This window comes from Fusarium falciforme, chromosome 1 (assembly GCF_026873545.1).
Source record: "Fusarium falciforme chromosome 1, complete sequence".
Classification (NCBI taxonomy): domain Eukaryota; kingdom Fungi; phylum Ascomycota; class Sordariomycetes; order Hypocreales; family Nectriaceae; genus Fusarium; species Fusarium falciforme.
In genome coordinates this window covers 6,667,949-6,689,198 of record NC_070544.1, presented here as the reverse complement: position 1 = coordinate 6,689,198, position 21,250 = coordinate 6,667,949, and the positions used below count along the sequence as shown (strand labels likewise).

The window sequence follows — 21,250 nt, the reverse complement described above, 5'->3', positions numbered from 1 at the left end:
CCCTCTGATTGGTTGGTTTTACCCCAAATTCCTGTCTCCCCAAGGTGGAAAGATCAGCATCACGAGGGCACTCTCTGGTGGATACAGGACATTCGCCTAGATCCAAGGACGCGCCGGTCGAGTCGAGGTTGAAACTGCGCGCTGTCACAATATTGGCACAAGATGTCAAGGAACACAGGTGCACCATAGCATTTTGTTATTGGTCTGGTTCAGGGTAGGTTCGTCTGAGAACTTGGTCGGAAAGCTGTCTTCATCCATTGGACAGATAGGGTAAAAAGTGACCAATGGGACATTGTCTATTCTTGGAGTTGTTCGAGGCTATCCATTTCCACATCTGTTTGTTTGACCTGGTCTTATCATGCAAACTCAACTACCATCCTCCCCTTGAAGTCCCTTTTCTCATATCTCTCAACTATCTTGGGGGCATCTTCAAACGCGACCCGTGTAATCTGAGACCTAATTCTACTTCTTCCCACTGCCTCTATCATTCTTGCTGTGCTCTCTGCGCTGGCAACGTAACTCCCCTTAATCGTCAATTCTCGAAATACAAGGATACTGGAATCGAATTGCCAGTTCTCTGGAGGAAGACCCAGAACCACCACAGTGCCGCCAATCCGAAGCAGTGAAAGTGTCCAAGCTGTGACCTTAATCGAGTCTGTGCACACAACTGCAGCTGCAACGCCCTCCTTCTCTGTAAACTCAAAGATCTCTCCAGCAGCGTTAGGTTGACTTGAATCAACTACGAGATCTGGTGATAGGTCTGGCTTGGGAACATCGGTTGCTAGAGTGCGACCTGCTTTGTGATTATCGATGGCAATCGTGCGAAAGCCCATAGCCTTGGCGAATTGAAGTCCTAGGTAGCCAAGGCCGCCGATTCCGATGATGGCAACAGTGGCATTGGGTTCCAGGTCTTTTGTCGCCTTCTCGAGAGCACCCCAGACAGTTGCCTGAGACACTATTAGCTTGTTGACCTAGAGAGCGAAGAAGATGAAGCCTTACGCCTGCGCACATCAATGGGGCTGCCTGATCAAATGAAACTTCATCTGGCAGCAATATGGTTGTCGTCGGGTCGGCCACCATGTATTCAGCCAGACAGCCATCGTCCTTGAAACCCGCCATCTCACGCTTCTCACAGTACCGAGGATCAAATGTGCCATAACGTTTCTTGGATAGTACGCAGCCGGTGCATTGAGTGCACGCCTTCTTGAAGTTGAGCACACCCACACGGTCGCCTACTTTCCAAGAGCCGCCGCATCTATCACCCACTTGCACGATGACTCCAGCAGGCTCGTGAGATGGAATTATGGGAAGCTTGGACTTGAATTGGCCGTGATAAACTTGGAGATCAGAGTGACAGAAGCCTGCCGCATGGACCTTGACGAGGAGCTCATCGTTTTTGATTTGGGGTGTCCTGGTGGTAACTAATGCGTATGGCTCATTGTACTAAATTGCCAATGCCTGGTCAGTCAAACAACTACTTATGACAGGCAAGCTGGGGTTGAACTGACGCTGAGGAGCTGAGCCGCTTTCATCTGCGAAGGCAAATCATTGAAAGACATCTTGGTATCAGACAGTGGTTTGAAGGTCTAAGATGAAGAGTTGATTATCTTTCGCCTATAACCGCGGCTGTGATGTCGCCCCAACTTGCATCTCAACTAACCCCGACGTCGGTGATAGTAATCTCTTCGCTTACACGGCTACGCTGATCCTTGAACTCATCGGCCCCATAATTTACCCCATCAGACTCCATTCCCAAAAGACCCCAACACCAACAATCAGGTGAGTCTTATCTTGATGCCTCCAACGCTTATCTTATCATGGATGGATCCATCGACCAGGTTTGTGCAGATAATTACCCTGGACTAAGGCCCCCTCTTCCCCAGAATTATCTTCATTAATGTTTCACTTGTCACGAACCCTCATTCGTTTGTGAGAATTACCTTCAACTTCAATATCATCACATTTTTCAGCATGGGCAAGAAGCGCGTTCTCATCAGTTATGGTGTTGACGTTGACGCTGTTGCCGGATGGCTGGGCTCGTATGGCGGCGAGGACTCAAGCAACGATATCAGCAGGGGTAAGTGCATTGTTTCACCCAACCTATGAGACAAGACGCTGACCCTCTGGGCACAGGCCTTTTCGCCGGCACCGTTGGTGTACGGCGAGTTCTCAAGTTCTTTGAGAAATACAACATCAAATCAACCTGGTTCATCCCAGGTCACAGTTTGGAGACCTTTCCCGAGGAGATGGCCCTTGTCCGCGATGCAGGCCATGAGATTGGCCTTCACGGATACTCACATGAGAACCCAACAGACATGAGCTTGGAGCAGCAGCGCGATGTTTTGGATAAGACATACAAGATGCTGACTGAGTTCTGCGGCAAGCCCCCACGTGGCAGCGTTGCCCCCTGGTGGGAAACCAGCATGGAGGGGGCGCAGCTACTCCTCGATTATGGTATTGAGTACGACCACAGCATGTCTCACCACGACTGTCAGGCGTATTATCTACCCACAGGAGAATCCTGGACCAAGATTGACTACAAAAAGAAGGCGGCTGACTGGATGCATCCGCTCAAGAAGGGCATTGACACTGGTCTTGTAGAGATACCATCCAACTGGTATCTTGACGACCTGCCACCCATGATGTTTATCAAATCAGCTCCTAACAGCCACGGTTTTGTGAATGCTCGGGATGTTGAGGACATTTGGCGAGATCATTTCGACTACTTTTATCGGGAATATGACGAGTTCATCTTTCCCATGACGATCCACCCAGATGTGTCGGGGCGACCGCATGTATTGCTGATGCATGAAAGGTAAGCTGACTGAACTTGATACTTGAGATTGTCACTAATTGAATGGCCTGTAGATTGATTGAGCATTTTATGAAGCACGAGGGTGTTGAATTTGTTACTATGGCGGAGATTGCGGATGACTTCAAGGCGAAAAACAAACCTGCGCCGGGAGCCATTATGCCAGCTGCCGCCGGATCTATTTTGAAGAATTAGATGTCACATAGTTCAACGTTATTATAAAATTCGTTGAAGGCGTTTCTGTGAAGTGCAAAACGATTTCAACGTTCTCGTTCGAGATGCATTGCAGAACAAATCAACAACTGACCTGTCGGCCATTGCTGTACCGAATGATATGCTTCGCATTGAATTGAAATGCTAAGTCAAGTACTGACATGGTGAACCAATCAAACACTGAACCATTGAAGGGTTTCTTCTGTTCTGATTTGTTCTTGATAGAGTGCTCCCAATATCCATCCAAGTCCCTTGATCCGTATATCCGTATCTCTATTGACGTGTCACACCAGTTACAACCTCGTGCTACCACTCCAGGAGTTCAGCTCGAGGCTCCATTCTCCCGTCAAGGGTCATATCGCTATCTTCCGAGGATAATATCACTATCAACGGTAGGATTTCTAGAGCCAACACTGACATATCGTGTTGGGTCTTGCTACCCCAACGCAATCTGGCCCCGCTCAGAAACACCTCCAACTCACAATATGACCCCAACTACGCGATTCATGTTATCAACATCACACACGATCCACATAGGCCATGAAACATTATCTATGCCCCATGGGGCTACTGACCGGGCATCCTTACCCCAGATGGCTTATCTCGAGTCTTGGGATTGCGGGGGTAGGATTGGAGCTTTTCACCAACCGGACCAGCCCCCATATCAGCAGACCGTGAGCCTGTCGCCTTCGATATATATGGATCGTCTCCTCTGAGACGAGAACTCGGAATAGAACCTCATCACAGTCACATTTTGGTTCCTTGAGAAGCATTTTGAACAACAATCTGACAGACTACGATGGCTTCGTCAAAGAAGTCTGGCGATGTCATCGCCCCAGCCGACAACAACAGCATTGGCAGCATCGAGCCCGGAAAGTTGGAGAACTCCGATGACTCCTTTGAGGTGTTCAAGAGCGGCGATGGAAACGTTGAGTTCCGGACCGTTGGTTGGATTCACGCCTCGGTCATCTTTCTCAAGAGTAGGTTACCGCACTTCGTCCGATTTTCGGAGACATGACTGATCAATGTTTCAATTATAGTCATTTTCGCGACTGGAGTCCTTACTATTCCTTCGGCCATGTTTGTCCTTGGTGCTCTTCCCGGTGCCATCAACGTCATCGGCTGGCAAGCCCTGAACACATACTGCGCGATTGTGCAGGGAAACTTTCGCAACTCGCACGCCGGCTGCCACTCGATTGCCGACATGGCTGAGAAGGTTGGAGGTGTTTGGCTGCGAGAAGTTGTGGGCGTCGTTTTCCTCGTCACGTTCGCCATCGTCGGCGCGTCTGGAATCTTTGGTTCCTCGGTTGCACTGAATGCGCTCTCGAACCATGCCATTTGCACAAACTACTTTATGCTTGTGGCTACCATCGCTGTCTTCATTCTTGCCAGTGTCCGCAAGTTTGAGAAGATTGCCTGGCTGACCTGGGTTGGCTTCTTGTCTGTCTTTATTGCCGTCTTTATCGTCGTGTAAGTTGACTTCCTATTTACAACCCCCGTTCCTACTATCAATCCTCATATTGACTCGGTCTTTACAGTGTCGGAGTCACAACCCTCGACCGACCGGCTGCTGCCCCCCAGACGGGTGACTACGAGTTTGGATACCACGTGATTGGCAACCCAACCTTTGTCGCCGGTATCACCTCTGCCGCTACCATCTTCTGCTCAGGAGCCGGAACTTCGGCTTTCCTACCCGTCATCTCGGAGATGAGGAAGCCCCGAGACTACAACAAGGCTGTGTACCTCTGCATGGGTATCGTCAGCGCCTCGTACCTCTCTTTCAGTCTGGTTGTTTACCGCTGGTGTGGTAAATGGGTTGCCTCGCCATCGCTGGGCAGCGCCGGAGGCACCATCAAGAAGGTCTCTTACGGAATTGGTCTTATCGGACTGCTCGTGAGCGCCTGTCTCTACATCCACGTCGCCGCCAAGTACATGTTCGTTCGCCTTCTCCGAGACTCGCCTCATCTGCAAAAGAATTCCGTTGTGCACTGGTCTGTCTGGTTCGCCTGCACACTCAGCATGAGCATCGTGTCTTTTCTGCTCGCATCTGGTATTCCCATCTTTAACTATCTGCTTGCGTTGGCAGGAAGCTTGACGTTTGCACCTCTGGCTCTTGGCCTGCCAGGATACCTATGGATCTTCGACCACCAGCACTACCGCACGGCTTCAGCCTGGAAGATGATTGTGTACTATCTGCACTGGGTCTTGATTGGCATCGCAACTTTCATGACTGTTGGTGGTACCTACGGAGTGATTCAGCAGGTTATTGATGCGTACGCCAATGGCGAGATCAGCTCGGCCTTCTCCTGTGGCGACAACAGTGGCTCGTCATGATTGCTACATCTGGTGGTTACACAGCATGACATGGGGTCTAGATCGGTCGGTTATCGGTTCTTGTCTTGTGAAAACAGGATATCAAGTGTACACTGGTTAAACGATACAAGTTCTGTTATTATTAATATAGTCACAATTGCACCTGCACCTGCTCTACCTGTGTGGTTGAGAAGCTGGGCGTGCTGAAGATGACGTCAGAAGACGACCTGATCACTTGTTCTTGCCCGTCTCTTCCTGTTACAACAATTCAAAGTCTTATTTACCACGCGGATCATCCTCTTTACCTGCACACCTCGAACGACTAAGATGTGACCAACTTTCCCCTCCTTTCATCACATGCGTCAAGGTGTTAGCTGGCTCGGGGTGCATGCATGCAATAGACTTGAACACTTGCAGGGGTTCGTGCCGTGTCTCAGAAACACGATAAGGGCCCAGACCCTCTTGGCATCTTCGACCCCATTCCTCCATGCAACGCAGCGCCAAAAACAGGCACACTCACACTCATCAGCCAGCCTCGGACAGGTAGAACGTTCAAGCCACTAAAGATAGTACGTAATAGTCCCTATGCAGTCAGCCTCGGGTTGGATTAAGTGCCGCGTGGTCACATACTGATTCACCTCAGCTCATCCCAATTTCACGTTCCAGTTCTTGATGTGATGTACTGGAGACTGACCGTTGGTAATGGCCATTCAAAATCAATATCACAACTAGATACGATATCCGAGCACACTTGTGCACAGCCGACACCGGGTCGACGTAGGCTACTCCGTAGAAGCTGAGAATGACAAGCCATTTGTGTCCATCAATTCATGCGTGACAGGCCTTTCCCAGTCCGTTCCGCTGCAGATTTCTCCATGTTCTGAGATCTAAAGAGAATGGGCGCAGATATTCATGGTGGTCTATAAGGGTGCGTGTCTAAGAAAGGCACGCGGCAAAGATAAATAGTCAAGCTTCGCCGTCTCATTCCCACAAACCCATCCATCCATCACAGTTCAAACAATCCATCTATCCTTCTTGAATATCCTCCCTCCTTTTCACCATGGCCGACCCCTCCAAGCCTGGTGTCTCTTTTGGCATAACTGGCATCCCTGCTGAAAATGTCGAGCATCGAACCAAAGACATCCCCTATGCGCCGGGAATGCCCCTTCGTCGGGAAATCAGCAAGCTAGCCAAATCGAAGGAGCCGAAAGACCAGAGGCAATGGACTCTCTATGTCCTGGCACTTGAAAGGTTCAAGAATCTTCCCGTGGATGAGAAGCTGTCTTACTTCCAGGTCGCTGGGATCCACGCCTATCCCCAGCTGACCTGGGATGAGGGCGAACCTTCAAAGAAGGGCGGATTCTACTGCACCCATGGCCAGTTGACCTTCTCCACCTGGCACAGGGTGTACATGCTTCTCTTTGAGGTGATTAGCTCCCCTTAAATGGCAACAACCTGGGCTACATGCTAATGTCTCACTAGCAACTCGTCTGGAAGCACATGAAGGCTATCATCCAGGAGTGGAAGCTTGAGGAAGATGAGGATTCTATATGGAGGGAGGCAGCTGACACGTGGCGTCTGCCTTACTGGGACTGGGCTCGTCACCAGGTCTATGCTGAGACCTTTGCTCTCCCAGAAGTGCTGACCATGGCAGCCGTCAAGATCTTCCCCCCTGAGAGCAAGGCAGAGCTGTACGAGGAGAAGGACGCATACCCCAATCCACTCTATGGGTTTGACAACCCAGAGAAGGATGGACAGACTGGGGATCCCCTGCCCTTTGGCAAGATGCCAAAGGGAAAGGAGAAGTACAACATCAACGACAGCCAAGAGGACGATGACCACCCTGTTCCCACCAAGCCCGCCTCTGACAGGGTCCTCCCTGTAGGTGACTCCTTACCCCTACATCAACAGCTTCTCATTTCTTTTAGTGGTCCCTCACCAACAGCACCGGACGCTGGGCTATCCAGATCAAGCCTGGAAAGATGTACACTGGCCTCGACGGTGTCAACAACTTCATGGCCGCCAACCGATTCTTTGGAGCAAGCGTTATTGGGAGAGTGGCGCCCCGGTGGGTAGGCCATAACCCTGGTAACCTATCTGAAAAGGTCAATCGCATGATGAAAGATTACACATGGGGTCTATTTGCATCGACGAAGTGGACAAGGGAACATCGCAAAGACTCGAACAACTTCTCATCCCTCGAAGCAATCCACAATACTGTTCATGTGAGTCACTGGACGTTTCCCAATAAGGCAAATACTAAACAGACATGATAGGGAGTTACTGGTGGAAATGACTTCGACACGGGCGTGGGACACATGTCAGATGTCCCCGTGGCCGCCTTTGATCCCATCTTCTGGCTCCATCACTGGTTCGTACTCTTCGGGGTCATCATGGCGATTTACACCATTAACTAACCGCATCAGCCAAATTGACCGCCTGCTGGCCATGTGGCAGTCATTGAACTGGAAACGCTGGTGGGATGAGAGCGCCGACAAACATCCCGTTGACCCGTCACTGCCCGGCAAACCAGCCCCCCCGAGGCGTGACATCACGCCAAAGGAGGATCTCAAGCCTTTCCACAGATATGACGGAAAGCCCGAGTACTGGAATTCAGACGACTGTCGAGACTGGACCAAGCTTGGTTACCAGTACGATGACCTTGTTCCCCACCCTGACGCGGTCAAGGACGGTTATCTTGACGAGGAGCACTATAAGACAGACCTTCTGGCATACATCAACAGCACTTACCCTGGAGCCGCACTAGCTGTAAGCAAGATCAGAGGACCAGGTATCGAGACCCCTGAGGGCCTTTCGAATAAGAAGGGCGCACCTTTCCCAGACTACGTCATCAACGTTGTCTATGACCGCTACGCATTGGGTGGGACTTCGTACTCGATCAAGTTCTGGCTTGGCGGCCCTAGTAACGAACCCCAAACGAACGAGGTGGAGGAGAACTACATCGGCGAAGTCTTTACTTTCACGGGAAGCTTCTCGAGTGCGGGAGGCTGCGAGAACTGCAAGCGCCAAGCCGAGGAGGGGGTCCTTTCCTTTGACCAGGTGCCCATCACCATCCCGCTGCTGAGCCACATCTTCGACAAGGCCAAGGACCATCCCATCGAGAATCTCACCGACAAGGAGGTCGAAGAGTATCTCAAACTCCATCTAGGCTGGACCTTCGTTCAACACGGAGGCCGCAAGCTCAACCCAGAGAAGTTCCCAAACACCGAGATCTCTGTAATGAAGGGCCAAGGAGTTCCCCAATACACCGAGCCCGAGCAGAAGCTGGAAGCTGAGCTGGTTTCCATCGCTACCATGTCGGTTGCCTCTCTGGACGCTCTGCCAGTCAACCCTGTGGCCAACCTGTCCCAGGCAACAATCGACGAGCCCAAGTCGCGTGCTCTGCCTCCTACCTACTCCGAGTACGAGCCCATCTATGATGCTACCGATGGAAAGACAGGAGGCCTCAGCCGCCCGTCTTGATCACCTCAAGGTTGCCCTCTGTCACCTCCTCTGGACTTTCTCTTCTTTGAGCCCAGTGCTTGTATTGTTGAAGAAACTCGATTTCTTAGCTATTCCTTCTTTAGTAACGAGAGAATCTTGGGTGTGCTCTTCAACACTCAACTCCGGTCCTTACCTAGGTAGTCTAGTTGAATTTAATTGTACTGTGATTCCATTGCTCATCTGCTTCTATCCTTCGAATGTCAACTGGCAGACCTTGGACACGGTGCACCAAAGTGTCCGTAATGTCGTATCCCCGTGTGCTGTTAGATTCTTGGCAAGGAAGTACGACAGGACATTCACTGTGATATGTCAAACCAAACTAAGAAAGCAGGTCGTCCAATAGCTTTCACTAGAGACAAAGCAAAGGCAATATCTATCCGTCTTTGGCAACGCCTAGGATTGGGGCTGGCTGACCGTTGACGAAACGAGTGGAAGCGTTCGTATCGACCACGCGGCACAGCACGGCGCGTGGCCTGCTAGCCTGGAACCAGCTTCGATGAGGCCAAGCCCATGCCTCTTTCGGACCTGCCTGCTTGCATTTTTGCATCGAAGAGGGGAGGGAGGGGGAAAGTGGCTGATGCTAGAGCCCGTTTCGGTGCGGCTGACGACCGGGGTTACGATCTACTGTCGTCAATGGCTGCAATAGACTCAATAGCTCCAGCATAGCTCAAACAAGCTCCACTAGATGGCTGAAGTCCATGTATCAGATTTGCCGCATATGCTTTAGACAGACATACTAGGCAGTTGACAGGTATGTGCATCACGTTTGGCTTGCGCTATGTGGCTTATCACATCTTCACATCGCAGGTGAACTCGAAGAATAAGCGAGCGGGGAATTTGGCCTTGAGGACATGTATGGAAAGAGAAGGATTCACAGGAGGCTTTTCCGAGCTAGACACTCTTGTACAATAGGGTTCTCATTTATCACTACTTCTCTGGGCGTAACTCAACTATACCTGACAACAATGGCTGTTGGCTACCACCCACGTGTAGGGAGCCCACGTTGTTAGGTGCCACCTCATATCCCGTGGCCAACTTCTCGACCTCTTGGCCAGCCTGAATTATCCCGGATTGTGAGAGATAGAAATGCTGTCCCATCCAGGACGTCACCTTGGGAGGGCCGACCCAGACCCTGACACCACAGGTGGCAACGGCTGCGACACCGATCACGAGGAAGACGATGGCGGCAACCTTGTACAAGCCCGTCCCCCGGCGGGAACCGACGAAGAAGGGATACTCCAAATTATCACGGTCGAGTTCGTCGATACGCACGGTACCAATCCTCTCCTCTTGCCCGAATGGCCGGGCTGACCGCTTTAGATGGGCGAGTAGATCCGTGTCACCAGCCTGAGATGCCCACGCCGCCATGGCACCCCTCACAAAGGCGCTGACGCCCTGTTGTGGTGTTGTCCCTGACGAAGACAGCATCGCGTTGACCCAGTACTGGAATTCAGGCATGCGATCGAAGACGACCTCGGCACTGACAGACATTTCGTCCCACTTGAGCACTGTCACGCCGCCTGTCCCCGTGTCGTTCAGGAATCCGCAGCCCCGGCTGGACACGCGCCTCTGCACCTCAACGACAAGGTAGTTCAGCTCCCACATGCTGCGCTGTTCCACGAGCACCTCGCCTTCCGATCTCGCCTTGGAGGTTCCGAGATCTGCCCGTTGTATCTTCATCAACCCGTTACGTAGGAGGCGATACTCGATAGTGGCCTGCGCACCATCGTTTGTGGTCGAGGGCAGCCACTCCTTGTTCGTTGCCTTGATCCGCGTCCAATTCTTATTCTCGCTCGTCGACATGTAGAATCGGTCCTCGGGCTCGTTCGGCCGCCACGTCCCGGTCATGATGATCTCTTTGGTCACAAGCTCTCCATTGTCTTCCGCGCTGAAGATGTCGCCACAGTCAGGTCAACCGACCATGAAAATTCCCCTGGGGATCGCGATCTGGTTGCCGAGGATCATGTGGTGAAAGGCCTGGTTGTCCCCGCCGCCAGGCGTGTCGCTGAACCAGGGGCTGAGGGTGCCGTTCTGGAACCCGTCGACGGGAGGGAGTCGCAGAACAATGTCCTCAGGCGCAAGGGCCATAATGGTCGAGATGGACACCTCCGAGATGCCGAACTTATATCCTATCGACGTGATGACGGTAAGCAGCGCGACAACGTACCGTCCGAAGACGAGGCGTGGGAGCCCGCGAAAGCCGATGTTCGTCGGGGCCCTGGGTTGCGAGTTCAGGTAGCGAGCGTAGTCGAGGCCTTGCTGCGCCGTGGCCTGTCGGGAGCACCACCAGTCGAAGAAGTGGGTGTATGCATCGCCCGTTCCGTAGGAGATGGCACCGAAGCAAATACCGAGTAACGCGACCCAAGTCTGCACGCTGAGGCCACTGCCGATGCGGAAGTTGGCCTACCAGGGGTCCGTAGCGAATTCGCGCTGGCGTCCGCCGAAATTGACGATCGCGTTGAGTGATAAGAGGATGAGCACTACGCCGCCGAGAGAGAGCGCCGCCAGGGACAGCAGGCCCAGGCGTTGGAGCCTTGCGAGAGGCGAAGACGGAGTCACGTCCATGGCGTGCGTGCGACGAGCTTGAGAGAGCTGGAGTTGAGGAATTGGATCTCGGGGCCATGATCAGATTTTCAGTCCCTGAAGCCGACGCCACCTCGCTTGTTGGCGTTCAGCTGAGGCGTTGCCAAGATATTAACCTGCACGTTGTCGGTTGTCAGTTGGACCTGGGTGTGGTGGACGCCTTGCCAAGAACGCCTCATTCCCTTTATAGCCTGGGATGCGACTTATGTGAGATCGCCATGATTCGTATGAACCAAGAAAAGTGTAGGAGAATAGACATTAACTATCTCGCCATAACCCTATATGAAATGGGGGAGGCAGCGAAAAGTCAGCGCCTAGTAGTCGTAGTTCTGGGTAGAGCATTGGAGGAGCTACTGAAAGAGAGTCTAGGATGATAAGCACACGGGCATTCAAGAAAACAGCTTGTTTCATTTGGGACCCAAGGAATGTCTCAATTTAGTGATTAGATTCATGATCTAGCAAGCGTCATCTATAAGGACAGCTCCTTTGCAACAGCTACTTACTCGTCTATCTCACCCTCTCCTATCGTAATGCGTGGTCCCTCATAATTCTTCCTTCCGTCAACAATCCACTGCACAAGAGAGATGACAATGATAACAGCGAAAGCCACCACGCAATAATTCATGGTGGTTCCGTCTACAGGCAGCGCGGGAGGGAAGAGGAAGAGCACACTAGTAACAACAGTGTAAATAAGTCCGATGATATTGGCCGTCCATCCAAGCCAGTTTGGTAGCGTAAACGCCCGCTCAGGCAACTTCGATCGTCCTTGTAGGACAAGAAGCCCAACTGGCATTCCATAGCTGATGCCCAGTGCGACGACTGAGGAGGCAATTATGGCATTGAAAGCGACGGTTGATCCAAGATAGATGCATCCAAACACGAGAGTGATTGCGACATTCAGGTAAAGGGCATTGAGCGGCACTCCCAGTTTTGGGTGAACCTTCCACCAGATACGCGAAGTCGGAAGACCACCGTCTCTAGCGAAAGCGAACACCATGCGGGAAGAGGTTGTCATGACTGCAATGGCTGCAAAGATAAGGCATAGTAGAGGGAACATCAGGAGGCACACAGCGCCAACCTTGCTGTTCGTCGCGAGATAGAAAATCTCCAGGAGAGGGCCAGCAGTCGAGCTGATGATAGTCGATGTATTAACCATCCCTCCGGATACAAACAGTACCACGACCAAGAACAGGAATCCAGTTGTGATACCGATGTACTGGCAGTACAACATGATCTTGGGTCCTTCAATGGCGGCGTTGGGGATTTCCTCAATCATGTGTGCCACGGCGTCAAATCCGGTGAGGCCTAGACCCCCCTGCAAGAGGCCGAGAAGCCAAGCAATTCCGTCTGGCCACCCTGTGGTGTTGATAAAGGTTGCGAATACATAGTCTGCCGTAGCGTAGTCAGGGGCTGCGCAGGCCAGAAGAGTGATGGAGATGATAAAGAATCCAGCGATGCTCCATGTAAACGCAACGCCATTGATTCGAGGGAGGACGGAATGAAGAAAGGCGTTGGTGGCGAAGGCGACGCAAGCGATGCCCATGTAGATCAGAAACTGGTGCCACCTCTGAAACTCATAGTCAGGCTTTTGAAGCGAAATGATATTGATGATCAGAGTGCTTGAAAGAGAACAGTTGGTGGCAACCAGGCTGACCCAGCCGCTCATGTTGATCCACCCAGTCACCCATGAGAGTGGGATCTTGAGTGACGGGGGAGCAATTGTCGCAACCCAGTGGTATTGGCCTGTGTTACTTGTTAGTGATGAAGAGACCATATTGTGAGGTTGTGATACTGACCTCCAGCGGTGGGCAGAGCGGAGAGAAACTCTGCAAGACTGGCAGCAAGAGACAAATTGCAGATGCCAGCGGTGACCAGTCCCCAGATGACGGCAACAGGGCCACCTGAGGGTAGAGCAAGGGAAAGAGACGCTGCCAGGGCTGTCCATGAGTTCAGGATAGCAAAAGCTAACCCTAGCATGGTCCAGCGACTGAAGTTGCGTTGGAATGACTGGGAATGACCCAGCTGAGCCAGCTGGAAATCATCTATATTGGTGCTTTGTTTGATACTCATCGTGCATTGGAAAGAGGGTGAGTTGTGTTGAAAGAGATATTTGGCTTGCACGAGCGAGGAGGCTACATTTCTATGGCCAAAGATGCCATCTGCAAGTGCCAGGTACGTCTTATCGAATAACTAATGACCTCGTTTGCTACCCTTGCTACCCTCCTTCCCAAAAGGTGCAATAAAGGGAGACGGATGCCGATATCACCTCACCGAATCGTGGGGAAGCAAGTTTACTGGCTGATTCGCCGGTTGGTAATATGACAACCGATGTCATGCGAGCAAGGTCATCTGCATCTTCGAACTAGGCGGCCGCCAAGCAGGGAAAGGTCGGTCATCATCCACCCTTATCTTGAAGATGCGGGGAAACCCTGTCAAGACGGAGAGATATGCGCGTTCTCAACGCAAATCCGATCCTTTTTGATACATTGCAATCTATTGTCCCAACTCGGTAAGCGTAGCTCGTGATAGTCCGGTGTCCCACAGCACGGATGTCGAACATAGATTAGGTGATTAATCCGAATTGCTTCAGTGACAGAGACCATGCTAAAGTCACAGTCGACTTTTATGTGCCTTTTGGCCTTGGTATTCTAAAAAAAAAAAATTTGCTGCATAATTCCTTCAAAGAATAATGAAGATGAATACAGCCAGCGCCCTCTGAATACATAGGGTACCTCCAGCCTCGACACCTTCACCTCATTTCAACCCCAGGAACCCATGTGGAGACGCGTCATCCCAGCCCTTGCTTGAAAGCTGGGGTAACTCTTTCAAAGGTCCCCAAAAATTGCTAGTCAACTGCCCAAATAGGCAACAAAATGGGCCAGCACTGAGTCCTGAGCACAATCACGATAGCTACCTATCTAAGATGCGCCGGGTAAGCGCGAAGAATAATTTGCCTGGTAGTCGTGCAGCAGGTTGGAGAAAGCTAATATCTATACCTTCCGGATAAGACATGGGATACGCACAGGACAACGGCAAGTCTACTATGTTCACGATCTCTCTATTTATACCATCGCCATGTTCCTTCAAATCATGATGAATCGTCTCACCCTCTCACACCTCGTCGATTCAAGCTTACTTGTAAGCCTCTTTGAGCCACACTTTCTTTTGGTCTTTGTTCAGTATGCGGCCTCTGTCTTCACAACTCCTTGCGTTGTCCTATGGCATTCTCCTAGGCACAGCAGAAGCAGCAGTGATACCTCGCGAATCCGGCAAGACATGCAAGAAGACCAAGGTCGCTGTTCTCGGCGCCGGTATTGCTGGAATAACGGCTGCTCAGACCCTGCACAATGCCTCAATTCATGACTTTCTCATTGTTGAACACAACGACTACATTGGCGGCCGAGTCCAGCACACTTCTTTCGGAAAGTCCTCCGACGGCAAGCCCTTGACCGTGGAACTCGGCGCCAACTGGGTTGAAGGACTTGGGTCAAACCCTGTCTGGCGTCTGGCTCAAAAACACAAGGTCAAGAACGTCTATTCCGACTATGACTCCCTCCTCACCTACGACCAAGACGGACCAGCCGACTATGCAGAGGCCTTTGAAGAGTTTGACGAGAAATTCGACAAGGCGACAAAAGATGCCGGATACATCCAGACCGAGAACCTCCAAGACACTTCGGTGCGCGCAGGTCTCAGTCTCGCAGGGTGGAAGCCTAGGCAGGATCCCTACAAGCAACTCGCCGACTGGTGGGGATGGGATTTTGAAACCGCTTATCCCCCTGAACAATCCGGTTTTCAATTTGGAATTGCTGGAAACAATGCAACGTTCAAGCATTTCAGCGATGAGACCAACCTTGTTATCGACCAACGCGGCCATAACGCTTGGATCATCGGAGAGGCTATGGAGTTTCTGTCGGAAAACGACCCGAGGCTACTTCTTAACACGACCGTCAAGAAGATTCATTACGGCAAAGAAGGCGTGGTCATTCGAAACGACGATGACACCTGCATCGAGGCCGAGTTTGCAATTTGCACATTCTCTGTTGGCGTGTTGCAAAATGATGCTGTCACATTCGACCCCGTCCTGCCCCGCTGGAAGAGGGAAGCTGTTGAGCAATTCCAAATGGGCACGTACACCAAGATCTTCATGCAGTTCAATGAGTCGTTTTGGTCAGACGAGGCTCAATACTTTCTCTATGCCGATCCCGAGCGAGGTTATTACCCGCTTTTCCAGTCGCTCAACGCGAAAGGGTTTCTCGAAGGCTCCAACGTTCTCTTCGCTACCGTGGTGGCTTCGCAGGCGTACAAGGTAGAGTCGCAGTCTGACGAAGAAACTAAGAATCAAATCCTCGAGGTTCTCCGGTCTATGTTTCCCGATAAGCATATCCCCGAGCCAACTGACTTTATGTATCCTCGATGGACCACAACAGAGTAAGTTTCCTTTCCGTGACGCATGTGTTACAGCGACTAACCAGATTCTTTAGGTGGGCGTATGGCTCGTACAGCAACTGGCCAGTTGGCATGACCCTCGAGAAGCATCAAAACCTTCGTGCCAACGTCAACCGACTGTGGTTCGCGGGTGAGGCCAACTCTGCAGAGTTCTTTGGATATATGCATGGGGCATGGTTCGAGGGTCAGGAGGTAGGAGAGAGAATTGCCAGAATTATTAGTGGGAACGATACCGAAAAGTCGCAGCAGATGAAGAAGTATAAGGTCCTTCATGGAACGACAACGTTGGATGAATATGATGATTCCAACGGCTGGTCGACGCCTTTGGACGACTGAGGAAGAATAGCATAGTCCAGGGACTTGGCGAAGAGGAAGAGATCATTTAAGACAGGCCTTGAAAAACTAGACATAAGACCCCGCCGTTATGTTAGCCCATTCCCCTAGCCCAACCGATGCATCGTGCTTGTCGTGATCATAAGTGACTCTTGGCCTAAAGAGAGCAGACAGGAAACTGGAAGTGATCATAAAAGGAACCATAATGAAGAGAAAGACTATTAAGAGGCATAGAAGCCCCTTTGAATCTGTGAAGAGAGGGCGGAGAGACTGTAACAGCCAGGAAATCGAGTGGTAGAGCAAAAACATGAATACCGAGACCGGCACCCTTATCCAGACGCGTTCATCCGTCCTTGGAGAGTGGCACTTCCCCCAGATCTCTTGGTATTGTTCGGATCTAGTTGGAGAAGCCCGCTTCCTCGGCGTCTCCAGAATCTTATCAGCTAATGCGGCCAGGATACGGCTGTGATTGTGGCTCGCCAATGTCGTCTTGAGGCCACTGAGGGCCCCCTGCGACCGCGGTCGTGCTGCCTTTCGCTCTGAACATGATTGTCACGTAGGAAAAGAGAAGAAAACGCTGAAACGGCTCAGACCGACTGGGACACCTCGGCCTCCATTGGACAAACATCGAAGACCCCCCAAAAGGCACTTTCCAGGAGTGGCGGAAGAAAACTTTCCTTGCGGCTGCAATCCAGGCCGGGTTGTCGATGTACGTCAAGGACCGCCTTCGACAGAACCCTTCAGAACTTCAGCAAAAGGATGGCCGCCCTCTACTTGATTATGCACTCCGACCAACGATGGTTACACCACGGAGAATAATCGATCAAGAACAAGGCCCCGTGTTGTCTATAGTCAGGCTTCTTCTGGAGATCGGGGCGGATCCAAACGCCCCCATTTACATCTGCGATCAAAGGACCCCGTGGAAGCTCTCCTGTGGACCTGCTTCTAACACGTCGAAGCTAGCCAGGGCTCCAAGAGTATTGTCGAGGACCTTGGAGCCACTATTCAGCTCATGATCTCTCATGGTGCAAGGGCTAACTGCTCTGTTCAGGTTGGAGATCATGCGTCCGCTAGTGTCATGGACGTCGTGAATAAAATTGGCCTGCCACCACATCAGCTTAATCAGATCCAAGAACTCATCCAAAAGCATAGCCAAATTCAGTCTCTCTTTTCGCGCTTCATGCCAAGGGCATTTTGAAAGAGTGTTAGTTCTTGGCGAGTGGTGTCTCTCACAGTTCGCCGGATACCGGGAATCCAGTTGGGAAAACCTGCTTCCTCATCGTCTCGAGAATCCTCGTCGAGATTCGGCGCTCAGAATCACTTAGCACGCTTTCCCCCAACTCAGTGTTTTTTACTATTATAGCCAGTGACCTTTTCTGAGTTTACTATTGTTATTATTCATTAAAAAAAAAGAAAAGAAATGAACAATCAAAGCGGAGCCTGGCGGTTCAATCATGCACTTAAGGCAACGCCTAGGAACACCGCCCCCACGCTGATCTCCCTTGGCGGCAGGGTCATCTCTCCCACCATTGATTATTGCAAAATCAGACTGTGGAAGTACGCATTCCATCACTGAGCCGTCCCAGGTAGCATTAATAACTCTCAAGTCCTGGTCATTGGAAGAGCCAGTGTTGGAAAGTCTGTCTTCCATATATAGCCGGGTCTTTCGCCTCTTCCTCAGAGACTTCCACGGATAAGACTCAAGGCTTGGAGAAGATTCAATTCCTCAGGATCTAACGATAAAGACAACTACCCAGTCCGGATGACCAAGTACATTGCACATGTTCCTGCACCAGCTGTGGGCTTTGTGGATGGATGTTTCATTTTTTTCAGCTTTCAACTGTAATTAAATGGACCTATGGGAGGGCTCAAAACAGTACAAGCCTGTGGTGGCTTCCTTGGCATGCTTCAGCAATAGCCAACTCTATAGGTCAATGAGACGGCAAGACGACAACTGCTGCATGGAGGCGGGACTTTGAGGCCGTTGTCTCTACTAGTCTGTCCATTGATGGCTGATCTTCGTTGCACATGTCTTGCAATTGCTGCAACCTTTCAAGCATCCTGTTATATTTAGCAACAAGCCGGCGCACTGGTATACAAATACCTGCGGTGCTTTTCCTAGTAGACTTGCCCTTTCACACCTGTCTGCTTCTTCTCATTTCATTCAGCTCTCACTTTCTCAACATGTCCTCCACACGCAAAGATTCTGCGGAGAATGACTTCGCGGAGCTATCAGCGCGCCAACCGTCTCCATCAAGCTCTGAGACGACTCTAATTAGTCGTTGTCTCTCATATATTCGCTCTTCCTGGTTGGTCCAGACATTCAGGACTCTTCTTCGAACGCTTGGCCTCAAAGTGGTGATCTTCCTTGGGGGCAACGACCCTGAACCGCCCAAAGTCCTAATTGACTCGTCAAGACGGCTCGCAATCGCCCGCTGCGCAATTCACATTATTCCTGCATTTTTGTCCATCGCTCTTATAACGCCCAACTGCATAGGATTCTTCACTGGCAATGAGCTCCAAGGCCTCAAGGGTCAAGATGAGCTAAAGCTCGGTTTACTCCGGTAGCGGCTAAGCTTCAGGAGCTTCTCATTGTCGCAAGCATGGGTTCTGTCGTTTTCCACCTTATTCGCTCCGAACTTGTCTTTGGTGACGGTATGACCCTTGGACTACTCGTTTCGGGACTACTCGTTTCGGGGTTCTCTTTCTCTCAACCTAGGTGAGAAGCCCGGACTGGCCAGAATATCAGTATCCGCTGACAGAGTCCATTCCCAGCTACTTCTGGTCCCCCGAGTTCCTGGGGAATCTCGGCTGGGGTCGGGGCCGTGGCGAAAATGTGCCTCACGGACAGCGATGGGGACAGCGACTGGAACGCTGTGGTTTCATTCTCCTCATATTCATCGGCGGTGCTCTGGCTCTCCTGGCTGGGCCCGCGACAGCAGTGCTTATGATACCCAGGAAAATGGACTGGCCTGTCGGTGGTGGCATCTATTGGCTCAATGGTAAATACCCGACAGCATCTCCCGTAATATCTCATGGCTGATCTGGCTCTCTAGGAAGCGATCACCAGTTATGGCCCAAGTTTCTCGACGCAGCTTATTACTCCGAAATCAATTGCACGCTCGAGACCGGCCAATTCACAGACAATATGTGCCCTTCACATAGCTTCCTTCCCATGTACCAGCACTTCATCTCGTGGTGGAACGGCTACAACACGGGATATGGCTTTGAGCTAAACGATGGGTGGCAGCGAAAGATGATATACGCGAGGCCTGCCTTGCTCTCTGACGCCAGTACCTGGGCCTATTCCGCTCATGCCGCAACTGCGGTGCTGCAGGACGCGTTGAGAGGTTATCACTTCAAGGCTTTAGAATATCTGGCTCACAAGCATCCTGACACGAAGCCGTTCCCAAGGCGTCTAGATTTGGCGAAGCCGAAGCGCTACGAGGTTGAAACCAAGGTACCAGCTGCGAGGGTCTACTGTGAGCTGCAGGGCATCATGGATCTCTATGGCAAAATTTGACAGTCAAATTCCCCAATTTGAAAGGCCCCGACGAGTATTGGAAAGACAAGGGTATTCAGCCAGAAATGGAAATGCATGGCGCCAAGGTATTAGATGAGGTTGACGTCCTTAGTGACGTGCAACGAGCCCTGGCAGCTCGAGGGATTCTTCGAGATGAAAAGTCGGCTCTGAATGAGTCCATCTTTGACGACAGACGCGAGAAGCTCATTGTCGCTACAGACATTTGGGACGCCACAAAGAACTCTCTGGGCCTGGTCATACTGTTTAAAGACTTATTCAACCGCACAAATGTCATCGCAGACATCTCTCCGCCATCAAACGTTGTCGCCTGGTCCGTTGACGCCCATTGGGCAAAAGGGAAGACGATCAGTCAGACGACAGACGACTATACTATCTATCACGAATATTACACGGGCAAAGTTCTCAACTTGATTCAGACGGAACTCGACTTCACAGATCACATGGGCTATGTCCGCGCGAGACCTTCGCCCTACCCGGAAATGGAAGACATCAGATTCAGTCCGGACTGGTACGACATGCTATCGCCCACACTGCCCGACAAAGCGCCTGATCATTTGCCCCGGATGCCAATTCACGGGTTAAAGCGGACTACTCTTGAGAAGCTACTCATCAGCGTCTACAAGCAGGATTTCAGGCAAACGGAGCTTGAGAATCTGATCGCGACCGTATTCGTGGATGGCTTATCTCGCAGCGGTCTCATACCCAACTACAATGCATCTCGCTTCCTCGAGGCATGGTCATTTGGCCACTTTGGCGTCGAGAACGACGAGCTGGCTCGAAAGTTGCTGCACAAGGGCGACCCAGAAGAGATCTTCCCTGAGCCAGCGATCCTCAAGTCTGGGAACTCGACGCGCAGGGAGATGAAAGCGATATATAATGGGTATGTCATGACTGCCAAAGACTGGTTTGACTACCTTTGCATGGTCTGCCTTGGCCTGCACGCTGTGATTGCCATTGTACACACCATTTTTGTTGTCTTCATCAAGCACAAAACAAGCGGGGCGTGGGACTCAATTCTGGAACTGATCGCCTTGACGCAAAGATCTACTCCACCTGAGAGGCCTTTGCTTTCCAATGCATCTGCTGGTGTGCAATCCCCGAGAACGGTCAAGTTGATTGCCTGGGTAGAAGCGCCGGAGACTGGGGAGACGACTGCGTTGGAGGACAAGGAGGTTCCAAGAGGGGAGTTGCAGATGAGGTTCGGTCATCGCTGGTGGCGGCGAGAAAAAGAGTTGAAACCAGTGATAGATAAGGTATATGGGGCACCACAGCGGGGATATCAGCTACTACGGAGTAGCAATGCTGTGAAGGGAATGATCTTGGAGCTATGGTAGTGAACTCTACGCGACACCTTGAGGTCGAATCTCGTTGGAAAAGCCTGCTGGCTTAGAGCGTCAAGAATCCTTGTGAGTCCTTCGTGCCAAGGCAGCGAGAATTTGGCTACACCTTCCCGTTGCCTTGCCGCCGAGAGCTGCCCGCAACTCTGGCCGTGCTGCTTG

General features: G+C 51.4%; 9 protein-coding genes across 9 annotated transcripts; 5 read left to right on the top strand and 4 right to left on the bottom strand.

The window, feature by feature from the left end:
• Nucleotides 1–356: 356 nt before the first annotated feature.
• On the bottom strand, nucleotides 357–1,559 carry NCS54_00193100 (PKS-ER domain-containing protein; the record flags this gene model as incomplete). The annotated part of the gene is made up of 3 exons (XM_053147543.1): nucleotides 357–947; nucleotides 1,000–1,443; nucleotides 1,509–1,559. 3 exons carry the CDS (start codon nucleotides 1,557–1,559, stop codon nucleotides 357–359), a joined length of 1,086 nt encoding a protein of 361 aa, XP_053003518.1.
• Nucleotides 1,560–1,821: 262 nt separating this feature from the next.
• NCS54_00193000 (Carbohydrate esterase family 4) lies at nucleotides 1,822–3,007 on the top strand (the record flags this gene model as incomplete). Its single annotated transcript, XM_053147542.1, has 4 exons — nucleotides 1,822–1,838; nucleotides 1,884–2,077; nucleotides 2,134–2,815; nucleotides 2,869–3,007. The coding sequence occupies 4 exons, from the start codon at nucleotides 1,822–1,824 to the stop codon at nucleotides 3,005–3,007; spliced, it is 1,032 nt and encodes a 343-aa protein (XP_053003517.1).
• Nucleotides 3,008–3,824: 817 nt separating this feature from the next.
• On the top strand, nucleotides 3,825–5,359 carry NCS54_00192900 (Hypothetical protein; the record flags this gene model as incomplete). Its single annotated transcript, XM_053147541.1, has 3 exons — nucleotides 3,825–4,005; nucleotides 4,066–4,495; nucleotides 4,564–5,359. 3 exons carry the CDS (start codon nucleotides 3,825–3,827, stop codon nucleotides 5,357–5,359), a joined length of 1,407 nt encoding a protein of 468 aa, XP_053003516.1.
• Nucleotides 5,360–6,398: 1,039 nt separating this feature from the next.
• NCS54_00192800 (Tyrosinase) lies at nucleotides 6,399–8,821 on the top strand (the record flags this gene model as incomplete). Its single annotated transcript, XM_053147540.1, has 5 exons — nucleotides 6,399–6,764; nucleotides 6,821–7,219; nucleotides 7,267–7,563; nucleotides 7,615–7,709; nucleotides 7,765–8,821. 5 exons carry the CDS (start codon nucleotides 6,399–6,401, stop codon nucleotides 8,819–8,821), a joined length of 2,214 nt encoding a protein of 737 aa, XP_053003515.1.
• Nucleotides 8,822–9,769: 948 nt separating this feature from the next.
• Nucleotides 9,770–10,690, bottom strand: NCS54_00192700 (Hypothetical protein; the record flags this gene model as incomplete). Its single annotated transcript, XM_053147539.1, has 1 exon — nucleotides 9,770–10,690. One exon carries the CDS (start codon nucleotides 10,688–10,690, stop codon nucleotides 9,770–9,772), a length of 921 nt encoding a protein of 306 aa, XP_053003514.1.
• A 63-nt stretch (nucleotides 10,691–10,753) lies between these two features.
• On the bottom strand, nucleotides 10,754–11,407 carry NCS54_00192600 (Hypothetical protein; the record flags this gene model as incomplete). Its single annotated transcript, XM_053147538.1, has 2 exons — nucleotides 10,754–11,245; nucleotides 11,294–11,407. 2 exons carry the CDS (start codon nucleotides 11,405–11,407, stop codon nucleotides 10,754–10,756), a joined length of 606 nt encoding a protein of 201 aa, XP_053003513.1.
• Nucleotides 11,408–11,924: 517 nt separating this feature from the next.
• On the bottom strand, nucleotides 11,925–13,495 carry NCS54_00192500 (Hypothetical protein; the record flags this gene model as incomplete). The annotated part of the gene is made up of 2 exons (XM_053147537.1): nucleotides 11,925–13,168; nucleotides 13,222–13,495. 2 exons carry the CDS (start codon nucleotides 13,493–13,495, stop codon nucleotides 11,925–11,927), a joined length of 1,518 nt encoding a protein of 505 aa, XP_053003512.1.
• Nucleotides 13,496–14,606: 1,111 nt separating this feature from the next.
• NCS54_00192400 (Amine oxidase) lies at nucleotides 14,607–16,210 on the top strand (the record flags this gene model as incomplete). The annotated part of the gene is made up of 2 exons (XM_053147536.1): nucleotides 14,607–15,856; nucleotides 15,910–16,210. The coding sequence occupies 2 exons, from the start codon at nucleotides 14,607–14,609 to the stop codon at nucleotides 16,208–16,210; spliced, it is 1,551 nt and encodes a 516-aa protein (XP_053003511.1).
• Nucleotides 16,211–18,810: 2,600 nt separating this feature from the next.
• Nucleotides 18,811–21,085, top strand: NCS54_00192300 (Hypothetical protein; the record flags this gene model as incomplete). Its single annotated transcript, XM_053147535.1, has 4 exons — nucleotides 18,811–18,926; nucleotides 18,983–19,209; nucleotides 19,264–19,689; nucleotides 19,755–21,085. The coding sequence occupies 4 exons, from the start codon at nucleotides 18,811–18,813 to the stop codon at nucleotides 21,083–21,085; spliced, it is 2,100 nt and encodes a 699-aa protein (XP_053003510.1).
• Nucleotides 21,086–21,250: the final 165 nt, after the last annotated feature.